The sequence below is a fragment of the Manacus vitellinus genome, unplaced genomic scaffold (assembly GCF_001715985.3).
Source record: "Manacus vitellinus isolate BGI_N305 unplaced genomic scaffold, ASM171598v3 scaffold_24_pilon, whole genome shotgun sequence".
In the NCBI taxonomy this organism is placed as follows: domain Eukaryota; kingdom Metazoa; phylum Chordata; class Aves; order Passeriformes; family Pipridae; genus Manacus; species Manacus vitellinus.
Window position 1 is genome coordinate 6,254,136 of NW_021939798.1, and position 13,920 is coordinate 6,268,055.

Below are 13,920 nucleotides of genomic sequence, written 5' to 3' on the forward strand. Positions count from 1 at the left end.
ACAGTCCAGGGCTGGACCAAAGCAGGACACGTGATGAGGAGGAGAGGACATATCAGAGGAACAGGGAAAGCTGAGACAGGGACTGCAAGACAAGGGATGAGCTCATTCTCAACCTTTCCTTTCCTGGTTGCCTGAAGGCTGCTGTTGCTTAAGATGCTTTTGCTCGGGGAGATCCCAGGTCAGTTTAGCAAAGCATTTCTAATTGGTCACATATCACATTTACGTGTTTATTGATGCAAGATACCGGAAAAGCACCAAAAAGTGCTCACGGGATCAAATATCCTGGGGCAAATGGCCAGTGTGGTTTTGATTTCTAAATGCCAAATACTAGACATTCCAAGAAGTTGTTATACTTCCTGGCTGAAGAACAGGCCAAGAAAAAGGTAAGAAACCCCAGAATCTTTGGACCATCACGTCATAATTTTTACCAGTTCCTGCAAGAAGGGCGTGAGTTCTCTCTGCTGTCACACCCTCTAAAGCCCCTTGCCCTTGCCAAGTTTGGAAATTCATTGACTCTCAATGAAAAGGCTGAAACAAAGCCATTTCACCAACCTGTTTTGCTGCCTGGGATCCAAATCTCTGCTCTTGCCAGGCTGAGAAGTTTCCCTGCAGCTGCAGCTTGGTCAGTCGAAGAATTTATACCCGTTGGGATGTCTCTGTGATTTATACCATGTCTGGAGCTGACAGCAGGGCTTCGTGGGCTTCTCAGAGAAACTCATGTGATGCATTTTGTGCAATAGCTGATTTTGGGGAAGCTGGACAAAGACAAGGAGATAAGGGTTATTTACCCAATGAGAGCATGAGTTGACAACACTGCTAAGTATGGCATGGACCGCTCGGTCGCAGGGTCAGTGTCACCAGAGAGCAAAGCCACCCCATCAAACCCATCTCCCTGCGTCCATGAGATCTCTTCCCTTGAGAGAAGATGGTTTAGATGACGAACTTATCTTTGCTGATGATGTGGTGCTTGGCTTTCTGCTTAACTGAGCACAATAAATATTGTGCCTCGCCCTGTCTTATTCAAATCAATCTGCTCTAGGCCTGGAGCGTTTTTGAGGAAAAAGGAAGAAATTTGCATTTGCATCTGTTCAGTGCCAAGGGTAGTGTAATCCTTTCCCACCCATGATGGCAACAATGAGGAAGGCTGAGCACTAGAGCAGGGCAGGATTTGGGGACTGTAATTCATGTTCTTCGACTTTGCTGACGCGCTGCCTTTGATTTTTCAGGGTGGGACCACCTTTCTCTGGCCCTTTCTCAGAAGCTTAACTCCTCTCCTTCCAAGGAGGAAGTCATGTTATAAACCACAGTGCAGATGGGATTCAAGCTTTTGCCAGGTGAGGTGAGAGCTTCTGCTCAAGGTCTCTTTCTCCCCAGCTTATGTTTCATGGAGGAGATGGGGGGACCCAGGGCAGTTCTCAGTGGATGGGGATGAGTTTTAATCCCTGAAAATGCCTCTTTTGGAGATGTCCCTACCGCTTTCCCCCTCTAGGGCCCAGCACAGAGGCTTCTTGCTGTGTGTTTTCTCAGTCCTGTTCCTGCCTGCTCACCACCCCGCTCCTTTGAGCACTGCAGGGGCAGCACCAAACTGAGCTGCGTGGGATGGTGAAGGAGAGCTCAGGATCAGATCTCCATGAATCCCTCCCGTGCTGCCACCAGCCGGCTGCCACCAGCACTGGGTCTGCCCTGCTGATCCTTAGGGCTTCCTTTCGGGATGAGTGGTTGAACTTTCCTCAGTCTGTAGCCTCTCCCAGGGGAAGCCCAGGCCTCCCTGAAGTAAAACTGAGTGGATAATGATGTTTTGCAGAAGGCAGAGGTTCAGAGGCCCCTCGGGCTAAATGCACTGGTTTATCCTCCCTCTTTTGTCCTTAACAGCCAGTAACAGAGGAAAGAGTGTTTACTGCCTCGGGCAATGCTCCCAGTCCCCCAGCAGCGACCTTAGAACACTCGTTCCACGACAACAGCAGAACAAACTTAATTAATAATAACACGAGAATCATTAAATAACCTCGGTAATGAATTGCAGACGTTACTGTGCTGCTTTTTCACCTGGAAGGATCCCGGTAAAAAATACCTCCGTGGCTACTACATCCATCCGGACTCACCTGGGGAGGCTGAGCTGGCACAAGCAAACCTGCCAAGGTGAGCAAACCCTGCAGGGAGCAGCAGACCCTACGTGGGGCACTTACAGGTGTCCCTAGGCAGCCAGGACAGTCACTCCGTGTCTGTCACCCAGGGGTTAACCACTGCAGCTTGTGTGGGTGCACCTGGCACTGCTTTAGGGCCACCCTCCTGTCCTGGGGCATTTTTTCCAGCCCCGGAGATCTCCCATTCCCAGAGTCAGGACATGACAGGCAAAATGAACAAGGGAGCAGCAGGAAATTGCTCCCCCACAACAGCATGTCCCAGGGGATACAATTCACCAATTCACCCTTGGGTGCTGGGACAACTGTGTGCTTTGGTCAACATCCAGGCTTGCCTCGATCTTTCCCGACAGCAGAGGGTGCCCGGGGCCCGGGAATACTGTGCTGGAGGCATTGCCTGGGGTTGTCCAGCTCCCCGAGGGTCTCACCCAGCCAGGAATTCTGTGCCAGCATAAAAGACACCAGAGGCCAGACACTGCACCCCATGCACTCACAGTGAAGCACCGAATTACAGATGGGAGTAGGCTTGGTGTTGTTTTACTCTCCAGAGAGGAAAACAGGGTGAGGAAGGGGATTTTCCCAGCCTATACAAGTTTCTTTGGTTTATCAAGGATTCCTGTTGTGCAGTTTGTTGTGCAATTCCTTGGGAAGCAGAATTCTGTGGGTATAGGCAGGGTGGAAGGGGGACAGGGATAGTGACTGGTTCTGCTGTTATCTTCCTAGTGGCACTAGGGATTTATATATGGATAGATAGATAGATAGATTAGATAGATAGATAGATAGATAGATAGAGACCCACTCCTCCTGTGGCTGCTGCTGCCCCTCCCTTGAGATGGGGTAGTTATGGAGAGGGGCATGGAGGGGTATCAGGCAGGATACAACCTATGAGCCTTTCTGGCAGCCTGCTCTGCTTTGGGGACGTGCAGACCTGGTGAGTTGTCACTGCGTGACCCTGTGCCCAAGTTCTGGGCTGAGCCCGACGAAGTGATGCTGCTTAATTGGAGCTTTTAATGCGCCGTGGAGCTGGTGTGTGTTACAAAGAGCCGCCGGGGCCGGAGGATGCTTAGGACCCAGGGGAAGCGCTGTAGAGCCTGGCTGGCTGAGCTTGGAACAGCTCCTGCCTCGCCGGCCGGGACTTCTCAGGTGTCCTGGTACTGCGGAGCTGTGCGAGGCGAGCGGGGCCCTCCTGGCAGCTCCCCGTGCCTCACACCCATGCCCGTCCCCTGAACCCCCTGGGCACCCATGTGCTCGCCCGGGGACCGCTCTGCACCATGAATGACCAGTACCACCGGGCCGCCCGGGACGGCTACCTGGACCTGCTGAAGGAAGCCACCAAGAAGGACCTGAACTCGCCGGACGAGGATGGCATGACCCCGACCCTATGGGCTGCCTACCACGGCAACCTGGACGCCCTGCGCCTCATTGTCAGCAGGGGGTGAGTGTGGGCGAGTGCACGGTGCTGGTCTGGGGGGTGGAATAGCCGGGACTCCCATCTTTCCCCCTTCCCTACTCAGGTCAGTGTGCCCCCAAAAATTATGCATTCTGTCCATAACACCCCTGCTCCTGTCCTCCCCACCGTTATTTTTCTCTGCTTGTGGTGCTTTGAGTCTAATCCAGTGCTCCTGATAACCTCTCTCTGCTTTCCCAGCTCCTCTGACCCTATAACCACTCCTGCCCCCAGCCCTGTTTGCAGCTCCCCTGGTGAGGATGTGTCCCCCCTACAAGTACTTCATGGTCCTTTACACATCCTGTAAACACAAGCACATCGGGGCACTGACATGAAAAAAGCCCTTTTAAATGAGGGGGCAGAGAGAATAACTGTTCCTTCTGTCCCAAGAATGCTCACAGAGAGATGTGCACAGTGCCTGCTGGCAGTGGGTGGCCCTTGTCTGTTTTACCCGAAGCAAGGTCTCAGTATGTGACCCCCGGGCAGCCTGTTGTGCACCTGGAGCCCAGGAAATTCAGGAGCAGGTTTTCCAAGAGCAGATTTCTTTAAGCCCAGTCTCCCCCACAGGGGTTGCTCAATGCTGGTGTGTCTCTCTGTACCTCACCCTCGGCTGCTAAATCTTGGGGTTTCTGGCTTTGTAAGAGTGGATGTGGTGGAGAGGAGGGAGTGGGACTGAGGAGACTTCTCAGACTGGTAGGATTTACACCCTGGTGTTAGATGAACTACTCTTGAGCAGTACATGGTCCTCCTGTTCTAACCAAACCCACATGCCAGCGCTTCCTTCCACTCTGGTGGCTTTTCTGAGCACCTTACCTAAAGGCACCCAAGGTTGAGAGACTGGTGGCAGTGTTGATTTTGATTCATGCGTTTCTAATATTGAGGAATAGTGCTGAGGGAGGTCAGCAGCAGCCTGGATGTTCATCATGCATCCTTGGAAGGGCTTTGCTTCTCCATGTTGGGCCAGGGCTTGGTGGGGCTGTCAGCTCCCATCCAGGGACTTTCTGTATCCAATATGGGCTGTGTTAGCAGCTCTTGTATTTGGTCATTCACATCTCCACTGTGCCTGTTCCTGGGCTCTCAGCATCTCCTGAAACTCTGGTTTTCTTGTGCAAAACCTTCAGCCAGCTCCCCAGATGCACTTAAAGGCAGAGCTCCTCCACCCATTGCTGTCCTTCAGTTATAAAGCATTTCCTCTCAGATCCTGGGGTCAGAAAGGCTGTGTATAGAGTTGTTTTGAGAAGTCCTTGAGCACCTGATGCAATAGGAGTGTGGTCAGGAAAAGATTATTTCCGAGTCCAGAAGGGACAGAGCAAGACATCGCTTGGAGCATTCCAAGATGGTCCTGGGCTGAGAGTCCTGTGATGCTTCCCTGGGTGGGGGTTGTGTGGCTCACTGTGCACCTCCCAGGAGAGATTGTGCCCAGCAGAAATTTTCCTTAAGATCCTGGAATTGCCATCCAGGGACAGAGAGACAAGGGCAGGAGAGCTCTGGGCATGAGATCCTGAAGTAGAAATGGTTCCAAAGACTCTTTGATGGCCAAAAAGTTGATCTGAAAGGCCCATGCTGTGAATGAACACTCCTCCAGAAAGGCAAAGCCGTTCAGACTGACTTTGTAACCTCTTCATATCACTGTATCTCCTTATGTTGCTCACCTACATCACAGGGCATCCTGCAGCATCATTGCCTGCCCTGTCAACACCCATCCAAGCCAGCAGTTTCTGCCACCCCACAAAGCCCAAGGGCTGCTTTTTCATGGATGGGCCCCTTTTATAAATCCACATTGGATTAAAAGGTCCTTGTGGGCTCAGTCGTGTCTGAGTGCAGCTTGGCTGCTGTTTAATTAACAGCCTAATATACATTTGTTCCTGACAAGGAAAATAGCCTGGCAAAAGCCCAGTGCCCTTTACATGATGGATAGTGTAGCAAAGCGTGCAGCTGTGGGACTGCAGGATGTGTTTGTATCCGTGCATTCATCTCCATGTGTCAGATCCTTGCCCAGGGCCACACAGAGACCAGCAAAGTGCTTGGCTTGGAGGCAGGCATGTCCCTGCTTCCTGGAGCAGGAGAGGTGGGAAAGCCCCAGCCTGGGGACAGGGGTGCAGAGAGGTGAAATTGCACAGGACCCAGGAGAGCCTGAGAGCAGAACCCTGTAATTTTCTGCCCTCAGTGCTTAGGAGGATGTGCCACGGTGTTTGAGTCTTGTTCAGAGATGAAATGTAATGCTGTGTTGTATGTTACTATCACACCTGCACTATCACAACTGGGAGGCAAGAGGAAGGATTCCTCAGTATCCCAAAATGTCAGGGAATTTCTCTCTGGCCTCTTCAGTGAAAATATTCCTCCTTTGGTACTGAGAGCCTGGCACTGTGAGGTAGGGGAGTGTGGGACCATGGCATGGAGTGGAGGCTTGGGAGCTGGGCTGGCTCCATGCAGGAATGAGGTGGGAAGCAGCTTCAGGGTCTGAGGGGGCTGGTGAGCCTCCAGCTGGGTTCCAGGGGGATGCCAAAGTACAGAGAGTGATGGGAGAGTCCCAAGGCATTAAGAAACACCAAAATCTCCTTGCCAGAACTGGGCAATGGTACCTGTGCCCAAACAAGCCAGGAGATTGAGTGCTGGGGCCAGGCTGTATGAAATGTCCTAGTGAGGGTGTCCAGAGGCAGCCAGAGAAAGAAGGGCTGTGGGAGGGGGCTAAGGGGGCCAAAATTATGGCTCTGATGGTCATGCTGGGCTGATGGACACTTGGGGTTACCTAGGTTCTGTCATCAGTGGAGGAGACTCATCCATATGCTGTGTTCAGCAGATTGTGGTGCTGGGCTGAAATGGAGAGGGGCAAAGAAAATGTAATGAAGCAGCTTATTGCTCTATGCATAGCAGCTGGTGATGTGTTTGTGCCTCTGTGCCCCCTTTGCAAGGGGATGGAGGGAGGCTTTGGGACAGAGGGATCAGCAGTGGCTCATCCTTCTTGTCTGCCACACAAAAAGCCTTTTTCTTCCTCCTGGCTGGGCTCCAGCGAGGAAAACAAACTCAATTAACATGATGGCTGGGAAGAAGCAGGCTAGCTGGCATTTAGCACTGCAGCTTTTCAAAGGCAGTAATTCTTCAGCACGGTTCGTTATGACCTGCTGGGGCAGTGCCGGGCACCAGCCCAGCTCCAGTTAGCTGCAGTTCTGGGGGCCTTGAAGGGGAACAACCAGGACTTCTTTGGATTTGACCACAGGAGAGGTGAGGATGTGTCTGCAGGTCCACGCTCAGCTTTACCACCCAGCATTCCTTTGCAGAGGTGCTCCTCAGTCTCCCTTCTTACAAAGACGGGGGTCATGGATGCTTTGGATGTCAGTGGCAGAGGGGACAAGTGGCTCAGCTGTGGGCTGGGGGTGACGGTGGCTCCTGACATCAGCCAGGCTGCTCCAGGGCATCCCGTCACCCCGGCTGGGGTAGGATTGCAGCGGAGGTTGCAGCAAGGCACGTGAAGGTGATGTGCATCCTCTGCACACCACAGGGCTGGAGCGGCATGTCTGTGTTGGTGGGGACCTTCCCCTGGGCAATGACCAGCCAGGAAGGTGAAGGAGCAGGGTGGAGCATTCTTGCAGCTCCATTGCTTCCGGCACCTGAGCTGTCTGCTCAGTGAGGTGAGCCCTGGGCATGGTGCTGAGCCAGCAGACGTGCCCCTGGGCACTGCCACAGCACTAACAATCACCAGTCACAGTTACTGCCAGCCTGGCTGTTTGCTGGGACAAGAGGCAGAGAGTCCTGAGATGACCCTCATCTGTGCTGGATTTTTGGGGATCTGAACTTAGGGAATAGCTGAATTCTTGACCTACCACCACCTGGGCAAAACTTGGGATACAGAACCCAAAACTCTGCTCTGAGTCCAAAACCTCATCTTTTCTGCTCATTTCTATGCCTTGCTTGGGTCATTGCCTTGACTGGCTGGGCTGAAAGTAGTGAGGATTGTTCCTCAAGCCACAAATTACTTTTTTTTCCCCTCTTCCTCTATCTAAAAACATTTTATGGGAGCCAGAGACATGCTGCTACCAGCTGGCTCCCGGTCCCACGGCCCAATTCCTCACACACACCCATGAGCCAAGGGTGAGCCAGACTATTGCTATTAGAGGAACTCCACACACGCAGCCAGGGAAGAACATATGTAAGTGCCACTGGATTCCCCGGCTAATTGGGATCCCATGGGAGAAGTGGAGGGGGAAAACCAGCAGGAAGGGAGTGAGCGTGCATGTCATGGTGCAAACACAGTGACTCAGGAGATGCACACGTCCACCTAAGGGGCCCAATTAACAGTGTTTTTAATAATGATTATTACAGTTGACTCAGCACTGGAAAACGCCTTGAAGTCGAGAAGTGCTACACTTTACACCTGTTATTAAAATACGTTCCCACTTAGTGGACCCTGCAGTCAGCATCTCCTCATGTGCAGCGCCCCAGAGGTGAAGTTTTGCTCAGACAGACACCTGCCAGAGGGAGGGCCTCATGTTTATTATCTGAGCTGGATCAAACATCCCTACTTTGCAAGTCACCATTCTTCTTTCCTTCCGATGCATTTTTAGCGCCTGCGGCAGACATTTATAGGGCAAAGGCACTGAGATAACTAATTTTTGCTCTAATAATCTTGTTTCTAGACACTGGAAATGTCCAAAGAAAGCTGGTTTTGCTGCTCTTTCCCCTCACTTACTCTCTGATAAAAGTAGACCTTCAAATATGAATCCCCCAAGACCTGCCTGGATTTTCCCTCTGCCCCCTGAACGGGACAGACACAAGAATAGGCTCCAAGATGCACTTTACAGTTTGAGCATCCATACACTTGGCTTGAGGAGCAAAACTATTTGCAGTGAGTCCACTGCTCAGTCACTGTCCACATCACGAGTCCAAGTACATGTTGGGACCCTCGTGGTGCCCTGGCTCACCTGCCCACATGTCAGGCCCATTCAGAGCACATATAAACAAACCAACAGCCCTTCACGCGCTCCAGTCCCACTGCCAGCACCAGCAGTTCCAGTTTCACTGGCTCTTTAAATCCAGCTCCATCAATAATTTATTCTTCTCTTGCAATTCATCAAATATTTATCCTCCCCATGCATTTCCCAGCCTGGACATGTCACTACGAGGGTAGAGGCAAGGGCTGGGGAGTTACCACTCCTTGAAACTCAGCATTGCTGGAGCACTGGCAGCTCCTTCCTCTCCTTTTTTGGCTTCATGGCTCCTCAACCCTGTGATCTCCTGCCCTCCTTCTCATCACCCATCTTTGAAGCCCTTCTCTGCTTCTATGAGAGGTGTCAAAGGCTCTGGCTACAGAAGTCCTGCAGGGTTTGTGGGTCTTTTTGGCCCTTACACAGTTCTGAACCTTTTGACCAACTTGCTGAATTTGCCAGAGGGCTCAAGGTTGTACTTACAAAGTTTCTGTAAATGTTGTTAAAACATGTGGATGGTGGAGTTACTGCTCATGTTCCCACAGGGAAAGCTGAATGCATCTTGTAGCAGCTCTCAGGGAATACAGGCAGGAAGCTCATGCTCTGGGTCCAAATAATCTCCAGTTTAATCTCTGGACATTTCTGAACAGCCTGAGGATTGTCAGCTTGGTATTACACCGGCTGGGTGGCTCTGCTCTGGCTCTGCTGTTCCCTGGACAGCAGGGTCCCAGGTGGGCAGTGGGGTCCCTGCCTTCAGTGTGGGGGTGAATGTGCTGAATAAGGCTGTTCCTGGGGCTTGTGTGTTGGCACTAGTGAAGAAGGTGCAAAGCAGCAGGGGAAAGAGGTCCCTCTGCTCCTGCAACCTCCTGTTCTTCTTCTGGAGTAGTTTTCAGATCCTTTGAAGTGAGACAAGCCATAGCACAGAGCACGTGGTATTTGGAAGAGGTTTCTGGCCTCTGCTGCTCCCAGCTCTTGCTGACACAGATTCTAAAGCAGCAAGGAGTTAAGTAACACAGGCTGAAGGTCTCAAGTGTGCATTTCAGGAGCTGGACTTGATGATCCTTGTGGGTCACTTCCAACACTAAATATTCTATGATTTGCCTTCTGCACTCCTGGTGTCACCATGGATTGGAGCTGAGGTCTCTGTGGTGGAGAAACAGTGCTCGGTTCCTCTGGAGCTCATCAAAAGGGTGGCACAGAAATGGGCAGGAGCTCTGCTGAGCCAGAGCTCTGCCAGGGCCCTGCTGCCCACAGGAGTAGCTTTTGAGGGTGGTGGAGCTGCAGAGACTTAATAAAAGGCTTTCCCTTATCCATGTGCACGGAGGGAGAGTGCCTTGTTGACAGATACTGCTGCTGGCTGCATATCATTAGCACATGCTCAGGAGAAGGCTGGTGCCAGCAGGGGTGTGAACTATCTCTTGTTTCACCCCAACACAAATACAGAGGAATGTCAGGAGGAGAGACTTCCCTTGAATCCCAGGTTTGTGTCCCTTCTGTCATGGCAGGCAGGAGACGTGGGCAAGCGGTTGTGTCCTGTCAGCAGCTTGCTGAGGCAGGGGCTGGCACGGTGTGAGAAGAGATGCTAATGGCAGTAGTCGAGTGCCCAGCTCTTGAGGAGTGCAGAAACCTAATCTCTACTTTCTCTGAAACTGGATTCTCAGGATGTGCTAATACCAATGTGCTCCAAGCCGTGCAACCGAGACCAAGCACAGTACAGCAAAATCCCCCACAAAACCCCCATGCCACGGCCAATATCAGCAAATTCACTCTTATTCCCTACTGCCAACGGGCTCCTTGAGCCCCAAATTTCCCCAGGAACAGGAGGGTGGGAAGGTGCAGCAGGTGGTGGGTTTCAGAACCATTGCTGAGGAGTCTCACAGTGGTGCTACTGTGATGGTGGGACCCCAGGGTGTCCCACCCAGGATGTGGGGTACAGAGAGCCATTTTGGGAGACCCCTCTGCAGAATGTGAATGAAGCCAAGATCTGAAGATAGAATCTGACTAGAACTTAAAAGGACATTTGAGCTTTGATATTTTATAACAATAAAATATTGTTAGGCCTGAGCTGGAATCAGCCCCACATTTCAGTTCTGGGCTATTCAGAAGCTGTCTTGCCTCACTCCAAAAGTTGTTTTAATGCAGGAGCATATTTTTCCTGCAACCTAAATTCAGGTCACGGGAATTGCCACAGATTTGCATGTCAGGCAAAATGATTCCATGTCAGTGGTACACCCCTCCAGAAGACCCCTTTAAAATTAAGCTGTGGGGGTCAGAAGAGTGTAGCTTCACATTTCAAGGAGTCAGCACTTCATGGTACTGATTTGCCCCTGCACAGCTGGGAATATCCCAGCGAAGTCTGTCAGCTGTGCCCAAATGCTAACTGGTTGTTTTTCTTGCTGTCTAGGGGTGATCCAGACAAATGTGACATCTGGGGGAACACCCCTCTCCACCTGGCAGCAGCCAATGGCCACCTGAACTGCCTTTCCTTCCTCATCTCCTTTGGGGCCAACATCTGGTGCCTGGACAACGACTACCACACCCCGCTGGACATGGCAGCCATGAAGGGGCACATGGAGTGCGTGCGGTACCTGGACTCTATTGCTGCCAAGCAGAGCAGCCTCAACCCCAAGCTGGTGAGCAAACTGAAGGACAAGGCCTTTCGGGACGCGGAGAGGAGGATTAAGGACTGTGTGAAGCTGCAGAAGAAGCACCACGAAAGGATGGAGAAACGGTACAGAAAGGAGATGTCGGATAATTCAGACACCATGAGCTTTTCCAGCTATTCAAGCAGCACCTTAAGCAAGAAGTTCCAGCACATGTCTATGGTGACCTCCCTGCCATACTCACAAGCCACCATCCACGGCACAGCCAAGGGAAAGACGAAAATACAAAAGAAACTAGAGAAGAAGAAGCAGATGGACGGGACATTCAAGATCTACGAGGATGGGAGGAAGAGCGTGAGGTCTCTGTCCGGCCTGCAGCTGGGCAACGATGTCATGTTTGTGAAGCAGGGCACGTACGCCAGCCCCAAGGAGTGGACTCGCCGTAACATCAGAGACATGTTCCTCACGGATGAAGACACCGTCTCCCGTGCCATAAGTGACCCGGGCTTGCACATGGACTCAGCCCACTCAGAAGTCAGCACCGACTCTGGCCACGAGTCCCTGTTCAACCGCCCCGGGCTGGGCACCATGGTGTTCCGGCGCAACTACGTCAGCAGCGGGCTTTTTGGGATCGGCCGGGAGGACGGGGGCACGCTGGGAGAAGACAACACAGACGGGATGGGCGTCAAACTGCGGAGCCGCCTGCAGCGCTCGCCAAGTCTCAACGACAGCATTGGCAGTGCCAACAGCCTGCAGGAGAGGAACGCGGAGGAGCTGCCCTGGGACGAGGTGGAGCTGGGCTTGGACGACGATGACGAACCAGACACCAGCCCCTTGGAGACTTTTCTGGCTTCCCTGCACATGTTTGAGTTCATCTCCATCCTGAAGAAGGAAAAGATTGACTTGGAGGCCCTCATGCTATGTTCAGACAATGACCTGAAGAGCATCAATATCCCACTGGGCCCCAGGAAAAAGATTGTGGATGCCATCCAGAGGAGACGACAAACTCTGGAGAAGCCAGATGTCATTGTAGACACAGAACTGTAAGTAGGAGATGGGGCCTCTGAGCAGTTAAACCCTTCAGCAGGTGGAGATGTGGATAATGTAAGATCTTGTTTTCAACCCGCTTGGAAGAGTAGGAGTCCAGGTAACCTCGGCACTTCTGTGTGTGGGCAAATTCCTGCTCGTGTGGAAAGGATGAGAGTTTGGAGAGGTGGCAATAGCGTTAGCTCATTACTCAACAGCCCTGATGTGACTGGGCAGGACGTGAAGCCCTTGTTTCATTTCATAACCGGTATGAATGCTGACTGCTCTGTGGTCTGATGCTTCTCTGTCCCTGTAGCTGAGATTTTCAACCACACTCAGGCTTGTCCTGACTCTTCACCTTTTGAAGACATTAGGAAATCAACTGCAGTTCCCGGTGGGAGCAGGCTGACGGCCATGCCCAGTGGCATTGGGAATCCTTCCCCAAATGCTTGAGATCTTACTCAGACCTCTGGAGACTGCATATCTGGGTTGGAGTTGTTGCTCTTTTATGGTGTTTCCAGAGTTTGGTTGGGTTGGGCTGAAGGACCATGTGCCTGAACAGAAGTGAGGGAAGGCATTGGTGTGGGTGTCCCCACGTCCACTGACACAGTAATTCACTGTGTTGTTTGGGCTGCCCAGCCTTCAGATATCTGCGTGCTGCTTTTACAGGCTTTCAGTACAGGTCTTGGATCCTCTGGGTGCTTATAGATTTTTCTCTTTCCCTTTGCAGATAGCATCAGCATCTTTTTATTATTTTTTTTTTTAATGCTCGAGAAACAAACCCAGTTCTAAGTTGCCAGAAAACACAAGCCAGAGACTCCCTTCCTGGGGCAGCTGAAAGCTACAGCCATCCCCACCAGTCCTGCTGGACTGCTCCCTTGCTCTGCTCCCTGTCTGTGCGATGCTCCCGGGCGGTACCTGGTACGGAGGGACGACTGCTGAGATCGGACCAGGCAGCACCAACCTGCCAACCTTGAAGGGACCATGGTCTCCCCCTCACTGGAGGAAGAAATGACCTGCACAACTGGCTGGGACACTGCTGTCACAGGCTGTGAGACCACATGAAGCCATGAATGGAAGGAGATAACGTGATATTTTCAAAGCGACCCAGAATAAATAATTACAATCTATTCTTTCTTGAGCACGTGGTTGTTTTGGGGTTTAGGCTTGAGGAACAGTGGGATGGGGAGTTCTGTTCTCTCTCCTGGTTCTCATTTGGTGAGAAGCATCACCTTGTTTGGTTCTGTGTTTTGGTAAGGGAGTTCTCATTACTCTGGTGTGGGGCTGTTCAGCTTGAGACATACCAAGCCTGACTTCAGCCAGCAGGTGCTCAGCACCTCTGTGAGTCTGGTCTGTGCTGTCTTGAGGGCAACAATCTGAAATGAAATGGTGGTTTAAACATGTTGATAGTTGCTGTCTAGTGGTCAAATGTCTGTTTCACAGATGCAACGTTTCTGTCCCATCTCTCCAGGGCACTGAGCTGTGTCAGCAGTTTGTATGTGAAAAACCTTGACTTTTGCCTCAAGGTTCTTCCCAGGGCCAAGCATAACACCGGGCTGCAGCCCAGAGCATCCCTGATGCATCAGTGCTCAAAGCACCGCTCTGAACCACAGCATTAGGTGTTCCCACACACCCATCATGATCTTGCTGACCATTGCACACTCTGAGCCCTCAGCTCCCAGCTCCACTGCACCATCTTCCATATGTGATCTATGGATGGTTTCTGGGTGGCACAAGTGTTTCTGGGGTGCCCCAGTGGAATGGGGACCTGGACATATCCT

General features: G+C 51.8%; 1 protein-coding gene across 2 annotated transcripts; it reads left to right on the plus strand.

Moving 5' to 3' along the window:
* The first annotated feature begins 3,409 nt into the window (after nucleotides 1-3,409).
* On the plus strand, nucleotides 3,410-13,112 carry USH1G (USH1 protein network component sans). Of its 2 annotated transcripts, XM_018073155.1 has the most exons (3): nucleotides 3,410-3,576; nucleotides 10,915-12,156; nucleotides 12,870-13,112. In XM_018073155.1, the coding sequence occupies exons 1-3, from the start codon at nucleotides 3,413-3,415 to the stop codon at nucleotides 12,871-12,873; spliced, it is 1,410 nt and encodes a 469-aa protein (XP_017928644.1). In that variant the 5' UTR covers nucleotides 3,410-3,412; the 3' UTR covers nucleotides 12,874-13,112. The 2 variants fall into 2 exon arrangements, with proteins under 2 accessions (XP_017928644.1, XP_017928643.1); XM_018073154.1 differs by lacking the exon at nucleotides 12,870-13,112 and having other exon boundaries at nucleotides 10,915-12,160.
* Nucleotides 13,113-13,920: the final 808 nt, after the last annotated feature.

Bases quoted from the DNA above. Each gene is read 5' to 3' on its own strand.
- USH1G (XM_018073155.1), top strand. From the start codon at position 3,413: ATGAATGACCAGTACCACCGGGCCGCCCGGGACGGCTACCTGGACCTG. The intron at 3,577-10,914 runs GTGAGTGTGGGC...CTTGCTGTCTAG, and splicing joins CGCCTCATTGTCAGCAGGGG to GGGTGATCCAGACAAATGTG.